The sequence below is a fragment of the Dendropsophus ebraccatus genome, unplaced genomic scaffold (assembly GCF_027789765.1).
Source record: "Dendropsophus ebraccatus isolate aDenEbr1 unplaced genomic scaffold, aDenEbr1.pat pat_scaffold_1768_ctg1, whole genome shotgun sequence".
Classification (NCBI taxonomy): domain Eukaryota; kingdom Metazoa; phylum Chordata; class Amphibia; order Anura; family Hylidae; genus Dendropsophus; species Dendropsophus ebraccatus.
The window spans coordinates 1-21,856 of NW_027209196.1; the positions used below are offsets into that span (position 1 = coordinate 1).

The 21,856-nt window shown below is 42.3% G+C and overlaps 1 protein-coding gene and 1 pseudogene across 1 annotated transcript; both read right to left on the minus strand.

Annotated features, from left to right (window-relative positions):
• Positions 1-10,390: 10,390 nt before the first annotated feature.
• Positions 10,391-12,953, minus strand: LOC138775568 (3-galactosyl-N-acetylglucosaminide 4-alpha-L-fucosyltransferase FUT3-like; annotated as a pseudogene).
• Positions 12,954-16,893: 3,940 nt separating this feature from the next.
• Positions 16,894-17,984, minus strand: LOC138775567 (3-galactosyl-N-acetylglucosaminide 4-alpha-L-fucosyltransferase FUT3-like). Its single transcript, XM_069955965.1, has one exon. The coding sequence runs from the start codon at positions 17,982-17,984 to the stop codon at positions 16,908-16,910; it is 1,077 nt and encodes a 358-aa protein (XP_069812066.1). The 3' UTR covers positions 16,894-16,907.
• Positions 17,985-21,856: the final 3,872 nt, after the last annotated feature.

The window sequence follows — 21,856 nt, forward strand, 5'->3', positions numbered from 1 at the left end:
CATTGTGTGAACACAGCCTTTGGGTTTTTTAAGGCCACTACTGGTTTGTGTAACAATACTGACCAAAATATACTGACTCACATAACGTATGTGAACATATACGAACATGTAGTGAATGTGCGATTGCAGTGTTGGTAATGTATGACAGTGCCTCTGATGCCGTCTGTGGCCAAAGGCAAGGAAAGTGGCCCACAGCAGGGAAGACGGGGTGGCCTGATAAATGAAAATTACTAACTACATTACTATTTCCTATCATGAACACATCATTTTAAACACATACAGGCAATGTCTCAATATGATTAGAAAATAATCCTCCTGAAGGAATCCAGCATGTGTTAATTTTTACTAACGTAAAGCAGACAACAAAATTTAAAAGACCACAATAGCAACATTCAATACAGCTTTCTATGCAAACAAAGTCCACTAAGTATTTTTAGCGTATTTCGTAGTTCCTTAGTTGGGCAGTCAATACATCATTTGTTTTTTTAAACCCTAAACACTAAAACATAAACAAGTAAAAAATAGAATTCTGGTGGAAACAACAAGATATTGTCGCAATGGATTTTATTAATGTCAAAAAATAAAACATTCATCATGATAGTGTGGGTGGGTGGATGTGGCCGCAAGGGTGGTGGAGACTACTTTGGACCATGTGTTGAAGAAGTTAGAATAGTGTGCAGAGGCAATAGTGTGGAAATATGTGAAGGACACAGCCAGCCTGACTGTATTCTGGCACCACAAAAACTACAAGGGACATCCCAATCCCCCAAGCTGTTATTGTCATCCCTAGCTAATGTGATGCCAGACCTTCTTAAAACAGTTGTGTTATTGATTTGTGTCCTGCGTGCGCACAAATGTTAGGAAATTATTAATGCATAGTAAGGCGCGGTTGCACTAAAGGCCCTACAGGGTAGCAGACAAGGGTGTGGTGTTGGTGTAGCTGAGGAGAGGTGAGTGCGGAACAAACACAAAGTGTTGTTGGACGGTCAAGGCACATGTCCACTCGATCTCTCGCCAGGCTCACAGGACCCCTTGACATTCTTGGTGGTTGAGTTCCCTTGGCCAACCCCTCTGCCAGATGTAGGTTCTTCATTCTCTCTCATCCGATGAGGCCTCGATGGTTGCTGAACTACTTGTGGTCGAGGAGGGAAAACAAACACGGGTCACTATCTAAGTGGCACTTTTGTTTAGGACATATTTAGCCAGATAACTAAAATGGAGCATCCAATTGCAGGATTACACTCCTCTGCACCTGCTTTAACACTATTTTCTATGTACGAGGTGCCACCACCTTAGAACTTTTTACAATATTATTCACACACGTGATCCCAAAATGTGGGTCTTTCACAAGGCCCACCCGAGTGGAACATAGTTAATCTATGGACACATTGCCGGTTTTTAAAACATGTTTAAACATTATGAAGACAGTCACGCTATTGGAAAATGGCCATTTCATTTTTTCTGGACTTAGATCCTGGAGGGAGAGCAACAAGCTGTTCGAAAAAAGCGGCGGGCCAGGCTGCCTTTGTTAGTTATCTTGTGTCCAGCAGGGGGGCCGGCAATCTTCACCGAAATCGAGATTACTCTAAAGTGTTTCACTAAATTTACTCCCCCCTGCTGGAGCCTCGATGTAACAATCTATATAAATCTAACACATGTCTATGTCTGGCACACATAAGACCACTGAGGCTACTTCCGGTATTCATCTGCTCTACCATGGACACATGCAATTAACACACACACTTACCTGCGGGGTCTGGGGGAATTCAAAATGAAAACGCAGCATTGGGGCCAAAAACGCAAAGCGCCCAGTTCTTCTTGGGAGGCCCCAGCCTCATCAGCTGCAGTCGCTGCTGATGAATCTGGTCCCTCACACTGGGACCACAGGGTCTCCACATAGTTAGGCTTAAACAAAAAAGCATCCACAAATTAGGAATATTATCAGCGTCAGGGGACCCTAACACTCGAGTTAAGGTTTGCCACAGTGGCACAACCCCTACCAATTATCCATCTGTGTCATCTAGTAGCTGGCGTCCCAATCTGGGTCATACAATCAGGGGGCAACCTCCCTCCATGCGGCACTCCGTGTTTAGCCGGCTTCTGTACCCAGGCGCAGGGCCGTCCCATAGCACTGGTCCAGAGCCTGGACCTGAAAATCCAAAATAAATTACAGTAACGTCTTAGAAATATTAGTCAATAAGGTCATAGCTACTACACCCATTTTCACATGCTACACCCATGTTTGATTGTAAATAGTACGTCACTTATGTGGGTGGGGTACTCCAGCTTCACCTGAAGCCAACTCCTCCCTAAATGATGTTTTGCTGGCGCCACATATCCTATACACAGTACACTACTACTCCATCATGTCCTCATAGTATTTGCCAAAATATATGTGCTTACTACTAGGGAATGGAAGGCCACAATCAGGCGCGGGGTTCTGGGATCGGATAGCGACACGGGGGGGGACACGCCTCTCTCTTGTAGTCTCGCCACCTCAGCACTGGGCGTAGCGGGGGGTGGGGGGGGTTAACTATTGCGTGTCGTGTGCTCGGCGAATTGCTATGTGACCCATGTAACGAGCTCAGCTTACCCATTTCTGTCCGGCATTGTCACGTTCGTTAAGCCGCTGCACTACAAGTGCCATAATGGTCGGCCACGCTCTCTTTGAACGTTGGCTGCTGGGGGAATTTGTCGATGCTTCCGACGTTACAACGCCTGACAAAGTACAAAGCAGAGCAGCGCTTAAAAGCCCAAATACTCATTAGCCGAGCAGTGAACATAATTAGCACAGCACACCAAACACTCCGGCTAAACAACAACCCCGCTACGCACACTGATGACGTGCATGTACTACAGAGAGGGGGCGTGTCCACGCTGTGTCGCTAGCCTATAGCATCATCAGCCTGCGCCGGATCTTGTGCCGTGATTTGCGTACTATTTAAGCGACCTCCTTATGATGACACTATCAGCACATTATATGGGAGGATTTCTACTATGTATGTGCCGCCAACAACCATCATGGAGGGGAGGAGGGAGGAGGGAGGAGGGAGGGGAAAGGGAGGAGGGAGAAGGGAGAGAGTTCGCTTGCACGGCCATCTCGCTAAGAGGCAATCCTAAGTCACGCCCTGTTTGCCCCAACAACATGTGCTATTACAAGGACAAATTCCTCGACCAGCCATTACTTACAAATCTCGCCTAAAATACGATGTGCGTTACATGGTCCGAAAGAGCTAACACATTCACAGATTTTGGAGGAGACACACACATCTGAAAAGACTCATGCAGTCATTGCTCGATTTCAAGCGCCCCCCTGATGGCAAACACATAGGAATTACACACAATCGTACTTACATAAACTACTCGGAGCGATGTATCGTGCCACTAAATGACTATAGACAATCGTACACATAAAATAAATATTATCTAGCAATCTATTTGATCATTACATAATCGATTTGTTTTCACAAAAATTATTTACCACTTAAACAGGATGCAATAACAGATGTGACTTTTGGACATCACAAAAAACCGATATAAAAGACAAGACTTTGTAAATTACATGTATGTAAATGTGACTCACACAACAAATGACAGTCATACATTAAGTCACGGACACACAACTATCTTCTCCGAGTCCAAAGGACGATCGAAATCTTTCTATCGATGATCTTATCTATGTATAAAGCACTCCCAACAGCTCCAGAAAATACTTACTTCACTGATCAGCTGGCCGACGGCTATAACAGACCGATCAGGATACATCTCGGGCTCCATGAATCCCTCCGGCTTTGTTGTCCAAATCACTTCTTCTTCCAGCGACGGTTTTCAAAGTGCCGATTCTTACAATGCAGACACATCCTAAATAACCTTGGCTTCTACCCATAGGAACTCAAAATGATACATTTGTTATCTCCATCCAGTCACGGACACGGCCTAGGTGAAGCCTGGGCACAAGCAGTTGTTACATTCATCCTAGTATTTTGAGTTATATTTAAAAATATACAAGGACAATTACAAAATAAGACCGTGAGAAATGTGTGGCAAACAATATTTCTCTCATGGCTAAGCTTCAAATAAATAATTCCTTTCTTCTATCATCCTATGTCAAGGCCAAATGGCAATCCTGCTCTCATCACACAGGTGGCAACTAGCCACATTGCAGGGTGGCACTCAGATACATGCACTAACAATGCTATATAACATTTGGCCACTTCTCCAAGAAATGGACCACAAACACACATTCCTTTCCCTTCCGGCCCAAAAGGCACCTGCAAAGGTCCAGGACACATGTCCACTCTCTGACAAGGCCGAGAGCACACCTGTACCAACGATACCTCATACCCAGCCCTCAGGCCAGGCACTCACTGGTCGTCAGTTAACTGCAAACTAAGGTGTAATCTCCAGAAGGAGAAAACTGTTGCGCATCCATGAAATGACCACAGAACAACACGTTTGTTATTCCTAGATTCATTCCTTACACCCCTTTGTTTGCACCATGTCGTACCTGCTTGCCGCTTGTGCCCCACTATTTCTGTGATCCATTCTATATTGGAGCTACCGAACCGGTGGATCAGCCCAGCCACTATGTCCATATGTGAGCGAAACACACATCATTTACATATGCAAATAACCAGCCCTTGGCGGCAAAGCCCACTGTTTGACTAGAAATCAACGTTAGTTTTCACTTTGGTTACTGACAGGGTTAAGAAATTGTGAATTACCATATGAAATAGAGGCTTTGTATTCAGACTGATAAAGTGTTGCCATCTGTATACATGGCTAAAATAGGCATGTCGCATTAATGCAAATCATTACGCGAACCAAGTGCACAACCAGCTAAGCTTTTTCAGGGAGAGGTGAAAAAATGAGAGATTATATAAATACACAAGGAATTGTATTCAAAAACATTCTCAGACTTGCAAGCAATATGATGTCACAATAGTAAAGTCAAAGTTAGATTAGGACAGAGGGGGAAGGGCGCATGAAGCTGCAGCTTACTGCAGACAGATCATTGCATTCTGCTGCAGGCTCCCAAAGGCCGATCTCGTGGGGCCAGTCTAGGAGCAGAACTATCAGATATTCATCCAGCACACACTGAGTCAATGATTAGCGTAGTGACACAACATGTTAATAAAAGCCTGAGACTTGGGGAAATGTTACATATATATCGTGAACACATCCATTAACTGCACTATGCGCAAAGGCCAAACCAATACAAACATAATAATCGTAAATTTTTTGCTTTTAAAGTGAAAACATGTGAATAGATCCTTGATGTATCCTTGGCAAGGCTTTAGGCCTCTCCATGTGTGAAAATGGGGAGTTTATTATAGGATACAGTACATTGTGTAAGCGCGCGGTACTTTAGTAACCTTGAGGCAAATCACTACATTACACCTCCCAATCGGAGAGAACAACGCAGATGTGTGTGGAAGAATGTCAACTATTCGACTTACACACACACACAATGTAGCATTGTTTTCTCCAGTCCAAATCTAGTTTGGATTTTATTGTTGATCATTAAAATACTTATAATGTGAATTAAATATTATATCTAAAAGAATTTTACACCAAACTCAGCATGTTCTGTATGAAATATCACATTAAACACATTATTGTGTATAAAGGTTAACAAAAAGGATACATTTCACAAATCAACCTTCTGTGCAAGATGCTGAGTCAAACATAGGCAACAAAAGTCAGTAATGGATGTAAAAACCGGACACATCAGACACTTGCATTTAGGAACTCATCTATTTGTATGACAGTCCTTTGTTTTCCTTATTGACGTTTAAATGTAGTGACATATTGGTTCTGCTAACAAGGGCCCCTACACACAAGAACCATTCGCCCCTGGAGATAGCTCAAGGAAAGACATTATGATTTACTTTTTTCTATAGATTCTTTTAAATGAGGATCTTAGCAAACTGTTTTTTCAAACAGAGTGTACCATGTCACCCCGGTAAGGTGTCCTCAGGGACATGGACCCTACTCTACCCTAACACAAAATGACCTCTCTGGGCCTGAAAAAGGAGACCACTTGCCATAAACCAAAGAAAAAAAAAAAAAAAAAAAAAAAAAAAAAAATAGAAAAATTAAAAAAAAAAAAAAAAATAATATTATGATGTATTGCCTCATACATCACATAGTATAAATCATAAACGTCGTGAGGAACGAGATGGCCGAGAGCGCCGTCCACGCCGTGGCTGGCGCCTAGGAACGGCCCTAGTACCCTCAGATGGAGGGGGCATGGCACCAGGTGGCTCTCGGGACAATGCTGGGGGGACAAGGGGGGAGAGAGGTGGGGGCACAGGTGGGGGCGCAGTGGTCTCGGGGAAAAGAAAGCCCTCCGGCGGGATATGTGGCCTCCGTGAGTGTAACCCATACACAGATTGTAGGAGGACGCCCACATAGCAAGGGTCGGGGAAAGTATCGGGGTCAATCTGCTCGTGACACGACAGCAGCACTTCTGTAACCATCCGCGCACTACGTGCCAGATTAGTAGGGAGATTCCGTAAACGGACTCCCAGATAGTAGCAGAAGAAATCATTCTGATCATCTCCTCCATCAAACCGCCTGACAAAGTTGACGACAGATTGATCCAACTCACTCAGTGCTGAATGAGGTTCTTCTTGCTCCCGACGCCTCCTGGTGGTGGTAGTAGTGGGCCTCGTGAGTGGCTGACGTGGCCGAGCTGCCAGGGGCACACCACTAGGACCTGCCACCAGATGTTGATGGTGCTGCAGCCTCCTCCTCTTCGTGCATGGAAGTCGAGCCAGAAGTCCTGGCATCGGCTCCGTGCCCTCAGAAAGAGTAGGACTGCCAGGCTCCTGTGATGGCGGTGGCGTGGCACTATCCCCCTCCTGCTGTGATGCTGCAACATCAGAACCAGCAGCATCCTGTCCTCCCGTGGGTCTGAGAAATTGCCACTGGTTCTGTGGAGAGACAGAAAGGTTAGCTAATATGGACACATTCATAAAGGTACTTCATATATCGAATGTTTAAGTTTGATAACATACAGTATGTCGAAATGTGTGTTTTGGGTAACACGAAGACATTATGTAGTACTATGAGCATCCTATGTTAGGACATACAACTATATTAACCTCATTCACATTAGTGTTTTCTAATAAACTTAAACCAAAAAACATTTGCCCAAAATGTTCCCCTTTCTGAGTGTGTAAACAATGCTCTCATCTTCAGGGCATGTTGTGGGCATGGAACCATTCTGGTGACAACACAACAACAAGTGTTTTTTAATGTGGCCCAGCAGGGAGAGGGGCCCTGAGTTAGTCATGTGACCAGATACACAAGCGGCCAGTAAGAGGCCTGTGTACCTGTCATAGATCCCCGCAGGCCACACTGAGACAGTGACAGAGCAGCAGGCCGCCCAGCATTGAGTATAAAGGAAGTGAATAGTGTGGGCCGGAGAACAGCTCTCGGACTGCTTAGTACTGTAGGACACAAAAACATTATCCGCTGCATAGAAACAGGCATTTCATTCACCATGCTTACTGGCTCTGCCACCTACAGCACACGCTAAACAACTGAGGGAGTGACCGTGATCTGCAAAAATCACGAGATGTTGTTCTAGCGCCATGACAGAAACTAACATATTTTAGAGAAATGACAGGATGTTGAAGCACGAGTCAGAGTGGTGTGTAAGCATTTGTTTGAGTGTGAGCAAAGGGGACTATTGTGATTGGTCAGGATACATTAACCCTCTCTGGACAGTCACATACACCAGCATGAAGGCTAACAAACATGACACAACTAGGGCCCTTATAAAGAATGGCAATAGTGTATGTTGTCAAATTATCGGGATACATTAAAGATAATTGTCTGCACATTCCTATAAAACATATACATAAAGAGGAAGATTGGTGAAATCGGATGAGATTATCTGCTAGTGAGTATGGACCAGGTTCTGCTGAACAACCAAAGGCAGAATTAAAATTCATTACTCCCATATAACATTTTATCTCATGTATTACATATTGTACACTATATGATACTATATACATTATGGAATAAGAAAAATATACTTACTGCCGTTGACTGCGGCTCGGGATAAAATCCAACAAAGGCGCATAGCGCATGGAGATCGGCTCCCCACCCCTCTCCTCCGTGCGTATCGCCCGTGGTAACTGGTCCCTGACACTAGACCAGCGTGTCTCCACTGCTCGGACTGACAAAAGCAAAGATTTATTAGAAATAGATAGATTTTAATAATTGATATATATTTCGAGGTCTTGGTAGAAATATCGGACATTGTTCTCACAATTTTATGTCATACATTATTTGACAACACGACATACCCATCCGCAGCTGCTGCTCGCTGTCCGTCACATCGCCCCACTGTGGGACTACCACAAGCCGCTATCGTCTCCCACGTCTCGCGACGCAGGACGCGGTCGTGGTAGCCACGCACAGTCAAGTCCCACAAATGGGGACGGGACCGCACCTGAAAAATTATATAGAAAGACAGAAATCACTAGACATCTCCATCTGACTTCACCTCTCTGTGTGTCTACATCGATTAGAATAAGAACATGTTTTCCATTATGACATTACATAGAGTGGTGTTGGGATTCCAACAGACCACCTGTGTAATCTAAGGAACACAACCTAATAACCACTGAGCCAAGACTCACTAAACCAAGGAATGCCAGAACTCTTTGAACACACTTCTGAAAACATACCAAGATTGGTGTCTAATGATTGAATTTAGGAAAGGCTTTGTATCTTAACTAGCACTAATTAGTAGGCCACAAGACCAGATCAATGCCAGCTTTGCATTCACACCTGATGAAAGAGAAAATCCACATTGTTTAGAAAATACATGAACACATGTGCAAACGAGTGAAGCTAACTATTTCACTGCTGCGGTGTTTGTTCTGGTGTGTGTGTGGTGTTTTGTTATCTTAGTGTGTGGATAAAACATGTCACAACGACTATGGTTAGAGATCTCGACATTTTGTAATAACTATGGTCAACATTTATGTATTAAACAGTCGCTGATATAGAGTGAAAAATATATTTTAATAATTAAATACATGTAAGGTTAGGTATCGCATTAGGTCGAACATTCTAGGAGGAGCACACAATAACATGAAACTACGTGCAAAAACGAGCTACATGAAAAACGCATCAAAAACGCAACCTTGCTCGACTCGATTGCAAAATATTCCACAAACATTACTTGACTATACTGTGTACTGTGTAGTGCGCACGCTTACTCAGATTCACATGCACTATATCACACAAAAACGCATCAAAAACGCAACCTTGCTCGACTCGATTTGCTAAATATTCCACAAACATTACTTGACTATACTGGTGTACTGTGTAGTGCGGCACGCTTACTCAGATTCACATGCACTATATCACACAAAAAACGCATCAAAAACGCACTATACTGATTTGTGCAGAAAAATTGTCTACATTTGTACACATGTCACTGTTATTAAATACAATTGATACATGTAAGAAATACAACAACCCTACACTCAATAGGGATACTAAATTCGACATATGTAAGTAGTGGTTTTATATGGGAACTGCACTAGAAATTAATACTATAGCAGATAAGGAAACACATGACGATACTTTGTGGTTTTTTTCAGGCCACATTCCCACGCCCGTGTCGCATGACTAAAACGATTAGATTTAAGACCACTAACAGTGTTGACATTCATATGTGTGTTACATGTGGCTTAGGTGCGTTTTGGTTGGCCGAGACGACCATGTGCATTTCTAAGTCCAAGTAAAACATTTTAACACATCACATAAATATATAAACAGAGATATGTATTTGGGTTCGCATACATTACATATTATTAGACATATATTTACATAGATATATAGATAGAGAGAGAGGGATAAATAGATTACACAGAAAGAGACTACACATCCTATTTTCGAAGTAAAACCATTCGAGAAAGATGAGTGTAATTCTTCGATCAAAACTTACCTCTGCGATCAGGCGTGGAACATCAATGTCCCGCTGCCAGAACCACGTCGCCCACGACCAGCACCACCATGCTCCGCTCGCCGTGCCATCGCTCCAGATCGGGACACCTAAAAGGATGGTCACCTATTGAAGCCCATTCACTTGGGCCTTTTAAACTGAAGGGGCCGTTACGCATTGATGAATTATTCTAATGAGAATCCAGATTGATCCGGCAGTAATCAGAGGTTCCGGCAGGCCCGAATGTTACTTCCTACGGTCGACTTGGACCATTTCGGCCCGGAAATAATGGTCTTGCTCATTTTTTACGGACCCGGATACAATCAGGCCAGAAACTCATACGGAGTGTGCACTGTGCAGCCGCATATCCTATACTTCCCAGCATACACACGAAACATCAAATATACGGCCGCACTATTACATCCGTACATACGGACGCACTATTACTACGTGTGAATCGAGCCTAAGAAGGTAAGAGGCTAATTCTTGAGCACTAGAAAAATCATCTATATGAATAAAGGAATCGGGTGGGATAAAACGCTCATAATTTTTACGTGGAGGACCCATTACAACTGGGACAGTCCCTGAAAGGAATGCATTGGACCAGAGTTTTTCCGTTATATAGTCTTCATGAATTGAATTCTCAAAAGACAGGTAGAATTTATATAGGGAGAAAGTACGAAGTTGAGAATAACTTTTTGGAAGTGGTAAATGCTGTTTTCCATAGATGTCTATTTGGATGTGTGGTTTTAACTCCTCATAATACTGGAATCTCCTGTGTTGTGTTTTCCAGTTACTTACTGCCCAAGTAACCAACCGGGTCTTCTGAGGAATGGTAAAGTTTCCTTTTCATCACGCTTTTCCAGCCAGCCATAGGGAGAGAAGAGAAGATATCAGAATCCACCCTGTAGGACATGGTCATGTTTATGATATTGTCCATCATGGTTAGGTTTCTGATATTTGATGGAGACTCCAGGTTAAACCAAATCCAGAACTGGTTTTGAGGCCTTGGCGTAGGTGGTAATAGAGACAAGGACGCAGATACATCTCTGTGGTTAATAACAACAGCATCTGCCATTGAATACATACTACGATCCACAGTAAAGAAGCAACCAGATGAATCAATTGATGGTGGACATTGATTAAGAGGAAAAATATGCCCTGAAGGCCATGTCCAAAGAAGGATAATCCACGAAGACTGTTCTTGTGGAGCTGTTGTTGAGTAGTTTTTTGGTAGGATCTTTGTACAATTTGATGCAATCTCCTGCTTTAAAGGAACAGGTACTTTTTCACCATAGTAATATGAGCATAATAAAAAGATAACACAACTGTGTATAAGGGAAGAAAAAGAATGGACCAACTTATTTTTGGTGAATGGCTTGGCCAAACCATTGCAAAAGGATAGAGCGAATATCCAGGGAAAGTCACAAAGTACTTCTTTTTTCAGTTTTTGAGCCTACAGTTGTGCTTAAAAAAGAAAAGAAAAATGTTACACATCAAAAATAGAGAAAAGGCGGCCGATTTTGCTATTTAAAATAACATCCGTTTATTCAGCGATATAACTGACTGAAATGCAATGCATTGCAGTCAATGCACACAATGTACACAATGTATTAAATAATGGACGATCAGGCCAAATTATTTTCAGACATCTTTTTAAAACAGCTGACATTTTTATTAGTTGTTCACACAGTTTTTCTTTTGTCACCACTCTCTCTGTTTCTACTATTAAATTCATTGGACTTTCAATTATGCAGCACCCAAAGGCCAATTATTAACCCAAACTAGAATATTGTACTAACAGCCGTCATTGCACGAGAAGGCTAAACAGTTAAATGACGTCTGCTATTTTAGACTTAAAATGATGAACGTCATTTTAAACAGAGCTTAAAAGACGTTGAGTGAACATAGCCATAGGCTTATAAAAAAAATATTCCTTTTTTTTATATTGTTTGCTTGCTTGTTTGTCAGCTTATCGCCAGCCCTATTACACAGGATCGATATCAGCCAATAATTGCTACTTCTAAGAGGACCTTTGGCTTCAGACTATGTTTGCTTTAGTGTTTATGTGCGTAGGGGAATCGGGAAAAGAAGCTTGTTCTTGGTTGAAAAGAAAAAGACCTTTTGGGCTTTTAAATGTAATAAACCATAAAAAGGGTTTAAATTTGGTATCGCCACTAGCTTACCGATTTATTGAATAACGTTACCATGTTTTATTATATAAGAATGAAATAAAAAGCGATTAGAGGGACACATATGCCCAAAAATGGCATCAATAAAAGTGTCAACCTGCAACAAACATATTTTGGCACCCCAAGGCCTCTACATATTTATATGAGATTTTAGCAAAATATCCTAAATAATAGGAGGCCCCAAAATCCACTAGGCAATTTTTCATGCCTGACACCTGTGGTTGAGACACAGTGGTCTAGGGCTGTTCAGCTAATCCATGGCTGTTGCGGGACGGTGCAGCGATTGGCTGAGCATCTTAGTTATTTTTACCGGCCCAGCATAGTAGTAGGCAAAGATAGTTGGCACTACATTCTCACAGTGGAATTAAAATGTGCTGCGTGAATGCAGGGCTATAGACTCTGTACTGTAGATACTGTGTGTGAATATAGGCTATGTTTCATTGCAATTAGCGTCCGTCCAAAAGACAACGGTATGGGAACATAATCTTGGGGGTGGAACTCTGGAACTCTCTGCGAAAATTTTCTTTGGGCGCTTCTTCCCCCAACTCAAAAAAAAGAAAGGCAGTCCAGAAAGTGACAAATAACTGTATTAAAGTCAATACAATGCACAGTGTATTAAATTAAATATTTGCAGACATTTTTTAGTACACAATGCACATTATTTTTAGTTGTTCAGACACACATTTTTTTTTAACAGTTTTTTCACCGTCTTTGCTACTTAATGGACTTTCAAAGAAGAACCACAACCAAAAGGGTCTGAACTGGAACAATGTACCAACAGCCGTCATTGTAATGGGCTCCCAAAATGCGAAATAATTACGGAACTCAAAATAACTAATTTGGAACTCAAAATAACTAAGTTCATTTTAAAAAATAAAAAATGGAAAGAAAAAATGTCAGTCAGTACTGAATAATGCTCCCATACTGTTACTGAATTCAAGGCATCATACGAAGACCTACATTACCCCCATACAGTGACCATATAGTGATTACAGTACAGTAACATCTAGTGACTCACAGGAAGCAACTCTGATTGGAGGCAGGGCCGGCCTTAGGGGTGTGCGAGCAGTGCGGCTGCACAGGGCGCTGTGCACTCCCAGCAGGAAGGGGGGGGGGGCCACCTGCTTCCCCCTGAGACCATAAATTGCCGTCACAGCAGCCTTGCTGAGTGTCAGCAAGGAGAAGCCTTCTCTCCCCCAGTCATGTGACTGCAGCCTGGCCCCCTCCCCTGCCCCCCACAGCGTCTCCCGGCTCACAGATGCCCCCAGCCCCCGCCCCCTCTCCCTCTGGAGAGAGACATCAGCAATGTGATCCTCTGTTTTGCTCTACCTCCTCCTCATGGACATCGTCCACTGATCCTTCTGTGTGAGAATATATGTATGTGTCTGTGTGTATGTCTGTGTGTTAGTGGAGTGTGTGTGTGGAATACAACAACAACTTCCAGCATGCTCCTGTGTGGTGTGTATGGAATACAACAACTCCCAGGATGCTCCTGTGGGGTGTGTGTGGAATACAACAACTCCCAGCATACTCCTGTGTGGTGTGTGTGGAATACAACAACTCCCAGCATGCTCATATGTGGCTGTGTGTGGAATACAACAACTCCCAGCATGCTCATATGTGGCTGTGTGTGGAATACAACAACTCCCAGCATGCTCATATGTGGCTGTGTGTGGAATACAACAACTCCCAGCATGCTCCTGTGTGGTGTGTGTGGAATACAACTACTCCCAGCATGCTCATGTGTGGTGTGTGTGGAATACAGCTACTCCCAGCATGCTCCTGTGTGGTGTGTGTGGAATACAACAACTCCCAGCTTGCTCCTGTGTGGTGTGTATGTGTGTCTGTGTTTGCGGGATATATGTACTATGTGTCTGTATGTGTCTGTGTAAGCAGTATATACACAGGGAAGATTTATCAAACATGGTGTAAAGTGAAACTGGCTCAGTTGCCCCTAGCAACCAATCAAGATTCCACCTTTCATTTCCCAAAGAGTCTGTGAGGAATGAAAGTTTGAATCTGATTGGTTGTCGGGGGCGACTGAGCCAGTTTCACTTTACACCATGATTGATGAATCTCCCCCATGTCTGTATGTGTATATGTGATTGTATCTATTTGTGTAAGCAGTATATACAGTGTGTGTCTCCAAGAGATAGGGCTTGGGATGGGCTACAATCAGCCGGGAGGGGGGCGCCAAAAGAATATTCTGCCAGCCAGGCCAGCCCTGCTCTCACATGTGTATGGTGTATTAGGAACATATAACATACACACTTCCTTCTCTTCTCCTGTCTCCTTATCTGCAGCTTATTACAGCGAGTCAGGTTTAACCCTTTGACTGCTTTTCTCCAGATACATTAATAGCAGAAGAGCAGTAGAAGTAACAGAAGGGTTAAACCTGACCTACTGTAATAAATAAAGAGTTACAGATGAGACAGAACAACCTGCCAGGCTGCTGGGCCAGCTCGCAACTGCGATCTCTGCCACCACTGTAGCTACGCCACACTCTTATGGCTTATATCTGTCTTTATAATATCTATATGAAATCATTAAAAATATCTACTGTATGTCAAACCTTGTGAGGTTTTGCCACAAACATGTATATACACCTACAAAAAAAACAAAAAAAAAAAAAAAAAACACCAAAATATCAAAACCAAGACAGTTATTAAATAATTGATGTATTTTATTTAAACACAACCAATAATCCCATAAAAAACATATACACTAATGACAAATTAAAAAACAATGGGAGGAGTCAGGAACATGATGGTATATTCGGGGTTCTAATAGATCCCATGGGGCATACATCCAGCAAATAATAACCTACACAATTTAAAGATGTAACCAGCAATTGATGAACAGCTGTTGCACACCTCCTAGCCCTGGCTACTGAACAGACGAATATGAGGGACAGTGTACTTTTAAAAAACAAAAAAGTATCAAATAGATGCAAATTAGGGATGGTCCGAACCTGCCGAGGTTCGGGTTCATACGAACCCGAACTCTCAGCAATGATTCCCGATGTCTGCCCGCTCCATGGAGAAGGTGGATACAGTGGTATGACAGCCTGGAAAACAGGGATACAGCCATAGCCATAGGCTGTATCCCAGTTTTCCAGGCGGTCTGATGCCAAGTGTTCGGGTTCATACGAACCCGAACCTTGGCAGGTTCGGACCATCAGAGAAGGGCATCTTTGGATAAATTTTAATTTTTTTGTTACAGTGAAGGAAATTTTACTTTCCATATATCCATTATAGTAATTACATGATAACCGTCATAAATAGGTCAAGACAAAAACACAGAATCATTGCAATTGCAAAACTTTGTATTATATCTTGCAAATCTTATATCAGATTTACACAATGCTGTGTGGATGAAGTCTTTGCAATCGTGCACTAAGTAAAATTAGCTTAGATCAGCGATCCCATCAAATGCAGATCTGGGAAGTAGTCTGGGAGTAGGCCCGGTCGCATCTAGTAACATTAGCCATGCCCTCTTCCCTCCGAGGCAGGAATGATTGACAAGCTGAGTGCAGAGGATGCCCAGTACTCCGCTTGTTAATCAATCCTGACTTGGAAGAGGAAGGCCATGGTCATCTGGACTAAACAGGTGCGGCTGCACTTACACCAACATGACCACTTAGAGGGAATTAGGCAACATTTAACCGTTTCGTAGTGTGCCAGTAATTGCAGACCTGCACTTTAAAGCTGATATGCCGCAGTAGCAGAGGACCGCAGTAATACATAGCCATTAGTTTAACCCCCTCTCTGCCCCCGCATGGTCTGTAAAATCACTAAATGCTCTTATGCAAATTACTAGCATAAGAGCATTTAGGACGTTACTCTGGGCTGGAGAGCACCGCTGCACCCCGCCCTGCCCACTATGCATATTCATAACTGCATAGTGGGCTGTATACACTGCGGCTGCTTCCCGCGCATTTGTAAATCCCCTGGGCTGCCGCCGATCCTCCCGGAGGTGCCTCATGACGCAAGTATAAAGTCTATACTCACATCCTGAGGGACCCCCTGGGAGGATCAGGGGCCGCCTGGGGGGGGGTGCTTCCCTGTGCAGCCGCAGTGTATAGAGCCCATTATGCAGTTATGAATATGCATGGTGGGCAGGACAGGAGGGGGGGGGCTGGGCGGGGCGCGGTGATGATCTCCGGCCCCCGAGCAATGCCCTAAATGCTCTTATACTAGTAATTTGCATAAGAGCATTTAGTGATTTTACAGACATTGCGGGGGAGGACAGGGATTAAAGTAATGGCTATGTACTACTGACAAACAGCTATTGCGGCATATCAGCAGGTTCTCTGGGAAGAACTGCTGATAGTGCCGCTTCAAATAGCCTCATTCACACATTCCGTGTATCTATGGGATCACTAGTGTGTAGAGGCTGGGACAGCCTACAGAACATGTGAATGAGGCCTCACCATATTGCATGAGCGTTCTTCTAAGTTGATTTCTCACTAAGTGCAGCATTGCACCTACACAGCATCGGACACTGGGGGCATATGGTGGGCCACAAAACACCTGACAAGTTTCTTTCTGAAATGGCTATTATATCACATTTCCAACGTTCCTCCTAACAACACCCCCCCCCCCCCCCCCCCCCCCCGCATGCCCATTCTCCCATAGGGAGAAGGGGCAAATCTGAACCTTCTCCTTGGTGTATGCCAAGGACACAGGCTTCGTAAATATCCCCCATGGTGTGTGAACATAGCAATAAACTCTGAGCATCAGTTATTTGAACCATTCAGCAATACTTGGAATTGTTCTATACAATGGGGCTTCTTTAAGCGTTTTACATACTTTACAATAATCAGTGATCCACATTTTCCTGTCTTTTACTGGCTGATAGGTATTACGCCAGTTAAAGTACTGCTCGTATTTTTCATCATCTCCGTCCAGGCTAAGAAGGTAAGAGGCTAATTCTTGAGCACTAGAAAAATCATCTACATGAATGAAGGAATCAGATGGGATAAAACGCTCATAATTTTTACGTGGAGGACCCATTACAACTGGGACAGTCCCTGAAAGGAATGCATTGGACCAGAGTTTTTCCGTTATATAGTCTTCATGAATTGAATTCTCAAAAGACAGGTAGAATTTATATTGGGAGAAAGTACGAAGCTGTGAATAACTTTTTGGAAGTGGCAAATGCTGTTTTCCATAGATGTCTATTTGGATGTGTGGTTTTAACTCCTCATAATACTGGAATCTCCTGAGTTGTGTTTTCCAGTTACTTACTGCCCAAGCAACCAACCGGGTCTTCTGAGGAATGGTAAAGTTCTCCTTTTCATCACGCTTTTCCAGCCAACCATAGGGAGAGAAGATATCAGAATCCACCCTGTAGGACATGGTCATGTTTATGATATTGTCCATCATGGTTAGGTTTTGGGTATTTGATGGAGACTCCAGGTTAAACCAAATCCAGAACTGTTTGGAAGGCCTTGGCGTAGGTGGTAATAGAGACAAGGACCAAGATACATCTCTGTGATGAATAACAACAGCATCTGACATTGAATACATACTACGATCCACAGTAAAGAAGCAACCAGATGAATCAATTGATGGTGGACATTGATTTAGGGAGAAATTACGTCCTGCAGGCCATGTCCAAAGAAGGATAATCCACGAGGACTGTTCTTGTGGAGCTGTTGTTGAGTAGTTTTGTGGTAGGATTACTTCAGGGGGGATTGTACAATTTGGTGCAAAGTTTTGCTTTGAAGAAACAGATCCTCTCTCACCATGGTAATATGTTAATAGTAAAAAGATAACATAACTGTTCATAAGGAAAAAGAAGATGGACCAACTCATTTTTGGTGAACGTATTGAACAAGCCATTACAGAAGTATAGAGAGAATATCCAGGAGGTCACAAAAGACTCTTAGGATGTGTGAAGTACTTTGTGCTTCAGTTTGAGCCCACAGTGATACTTAAAAAAAAAAATAATAATTAAGTTAGATTACTTTGATTCTGTTAAATTGCAATTGTCTTTTTAATGAACTGAGCAATACTAATAATTATAAGAAAAAAGCAGCCTGATGCTATGTTAACATGACAGGATTTTGCGCCCGTCATTGCGGACGACTGTCAAAAAGATGTATGTTATTTATCATTGATGGCCATTTATAATGATTATGATCTGTAAAATCCTGTCACGTGAACATAGCCAATAGACACATAGCAAAAGTATCCCATATTCTTTAGACTCATATTGTATGTTGACTTTATGCTGGCCACATATTACAAAGAAATAAAAGCACATTAAACATATATTTTTAAGAATTTTCTGTAAATTTTTTTCCCATTTTACTACCATAAATATTGAATAACCTTGCATTTTCATTACCACCACTAGGCTTGAAACTAAGCTGAGACTTCTGTTCTATCTGTGGCAATAAGAAGGAAGCTGATGTAGGCTATAGTATTTCTGTTAGTATTTTGGTCAGTCTATTTTGGTCAGTCTTTTTTCAACCAAAAGCAGGAGTAGACCTGACAGGGCAAAATTATAATCCTAGGGGAAAAAGCCAGTTTTAATTTTTGCGCTTTTTCTTTTTTCCTCCTGTAAATAAGGCCATAGCGTGTGCATTTTCCCACCTAGAGACCAAGATGAGCCCTTATTTTCTGTGCCACTAATTTTACTTTGCAATGGCAGATGTAATTTTTGCGGTGAAACCCGAAAAAAATTATATGTGTATTATAATTGAAAAAATGATTTTTTTTTTTTTTTTTTATTGGGGGGGTGTTTTTACGCCGATCACTCAAGGATAAAACCGGCTTGTTATACATGTTCCTCAATTCAGTGTGATTACGGGGATATGAAACTTGTATAAATTTTATTTAAAACCTTTTCAAAAACAAACGTTCCTTAAAATTGCTCTATTACCAGGCTTATAACACTTTTATCCTTTGGTCTATGGGGCTGTGTGAGGTGTCATTTTTTTGCACCAAGATCTGTACTTTCTATTGGTACCTTGTTTGCACATACGCGACTTCTTGATCGCTTTTTATTACAATTTTTCTAGGTTTAATGCGACTAAAAATGCACAATTTTACACTTTGGATTTTTTTGCGCTTACGCCATTTACCGTGAGAGATCAGGAATGAAATAAATTTATAGTTCTGGTGATTATGCACGCGGCAATACCAAACATGTTTATTTATAAAATGGGAAAGGTGGTGATTCAAACTTTTATTTGGGGAGGGTTTTTTTTATTAATAAAAAAAACCAAACATTTTATTTATTTACAGTAACGTCCTGGTGTGACTAGGGGATATTGGGAAGAAATATTTTGTGTTTATTAACCCCTTAAAGATAAAGGGCGTATATTTACGCCCTGTTGTCGTTAAGGGCGCTCAGAACGGGGTCGCGCGGCGACCCCGCTCTGAAACGCCACGGTCCCGGGTGCCTCATGTAGCCTGGGACCGCGGCTATTAGCGGGCACGGTCCGATCGCCGTGCCCGCTAATAAGGTAATCGGAGGCAGCTGTCAAAGTTGACAGCTGCCTTCGATTACCGGACGCAGCACTTCCCTGGTGTCTAGTGCGGGAGATCGCTCCTCCGGGACGTTGTCCCGGAGGAGCGATCTCTGTGTGTTGTGCCAAGATGGCACCGACCCAGGCTCGGCACTCGTTTGTTTTCGGCTGCAGCAGCCGAAAGCAAACGAGTGCCAATCTCATTGATCTTTGCTGTATAAGTATACAGCAAAGATCGTCCCGGAGGAGCGATCTCTGTGTGTTGTGCCAAGATGGCACCGACCCAGGCTCGGCACTCGTTTGTTTTCGGCTGCAGCAGCCGAAAGCAAACGAGTGCCAATCTCATTGATCTTTGCTGTATAAGTATACAGCAAAGATCGTCCCGGAGGAGCGATCTCTGTGTGTTGTGCCAAGATGGCGCCGACCCAGGCTCGGCACTCGTTTGTTTTCGGCTGCAGCAGCCGAAAGCAAACGAGTGCCAATCTCATTGATCTTTGCTGTATAAGTATACAGCAAAGATCTCAATGAGAGATCAAAGTGTATATACTAGAAGTCCCCCAGGGGGGCTTCTAGTATATGTGTAAAAAAATAAAATAAAGTGTTGTTATCAATAAAAAGCCCCCTCCCCTAATAAAAGTCTGAATAACCCCCCTTTTCCCAGGTTATAAATAAAAATAATAAACATGTTTGCTATTGCCACGTGCGTAATCGCCCAAACTATTAATCACATTCCTGATCTCGCACGGTAAACGGCGTAAGCGCAAAAAAATCCCAAAGTGCAAAATTGCGCATTTTTGGTTGCATCAAATCCAGAAAAAAAATAAAAAGCGATCAAAAAGTCATATATGCGCAATCAAGGTACCGATAGAAAGAACACATCATGAACACATCATGGCGCAGCAAAAATGACACCTTATACAGCCCCATAGACCAAAGGATAAAAGCGTTATAAGCCTGGGAATAGAGTGATTTTAAGGAACGTATATTTGTTAACAATGGTTTACATTTTTTACCGCCCATCAGATACAAGAAAAGTTATGATACAAGAAAAGTTATATATGTTATCATTTTCATTTTAATCGTAACGACTTGAGGAACATATATAACAAGTCAGTTTTACCCCAGGGTAAATGGCGTAAAAACACATTCCCCCAAATAAAAGAAATGCTTTTTTTTTTTTCAATTTCACCACGCTTTGAATTTTTTTCTGGTTTCACAGTGTACTTTATGCAAAAATTAAGCCTGTCATTGCAAAGTACAATTAGAGACGCAAAAAAATAAGGGCTAATGTGGGTTTCTAGGTGGAAAAATGCAAGTGCTATGGACTTTTAAAGACAAGGAGGGAAAAGCGAAAATGCAAAAATCGAAATTGTCTCTGTCCTTACGGGGTTAAAGTGATCTGTACAGGCTATGTTCACACACTGTCTTTTTTTGGCTGTCTGACGGCCGCTATGACGAGGCCAAAAAAAGCCATTATTTGTACAATATCCAAAAAGACAGCTATTAAACAAATAAAAAAATATGATGTCTGAACATAGCCTTAAGCGTTAAGAGATGAGCAAACCTCGAGCATGCTCGAATCCATCCGAACCTGATTGTTTGGAATTTGATTAGCGGTGGCTGCTGAAGTTGGATAAAGCCCTAAGGCTATGTGGAAATCATGGATATAGTCATTGGCTGTATCCATGTTTTCCAGACAACCTTAGAGCTTTATCCAACTTCAGGAGTCACCGCTAATCAAATGTTGAACGATCGGGTTCGGATGGACTCGAGCATGTTCAAGGTTCACTCATCTCTATTAAGCGTCAAAGTGGTAAAAAAAAAAAAAAAAAAAAATGGTGTGAACATAGCCTTTTAGTGTCGGGTCAACACAGTAGGTAGATAACTCTAGTATAAGGCCTACTATGGGATTTTAGCCCAAAAAGTCCACAATTAAAGATCATGAACATTATTTGCAGCTGTCATTATGAAAAGATGGGCGGCTTTTCCTAAAAAAAAAAAAATCTTGTAGTGGGAACATAGCCTAAAGATGCCCATACAATTAAAGGGGTACTCCGGCTAAAATATTTTTCTTTAAAATCAACTGGTTTGAGAAAGTTATAAAGATTTGTAATTTACTTCTATTTAAAAATCTCAAGTTTTCCCATACTTAGCTGCTGTATGTCTTGCAAAAGTGGTTTATTCTTTCCAGTCTGACACAGTGCTCTCTGC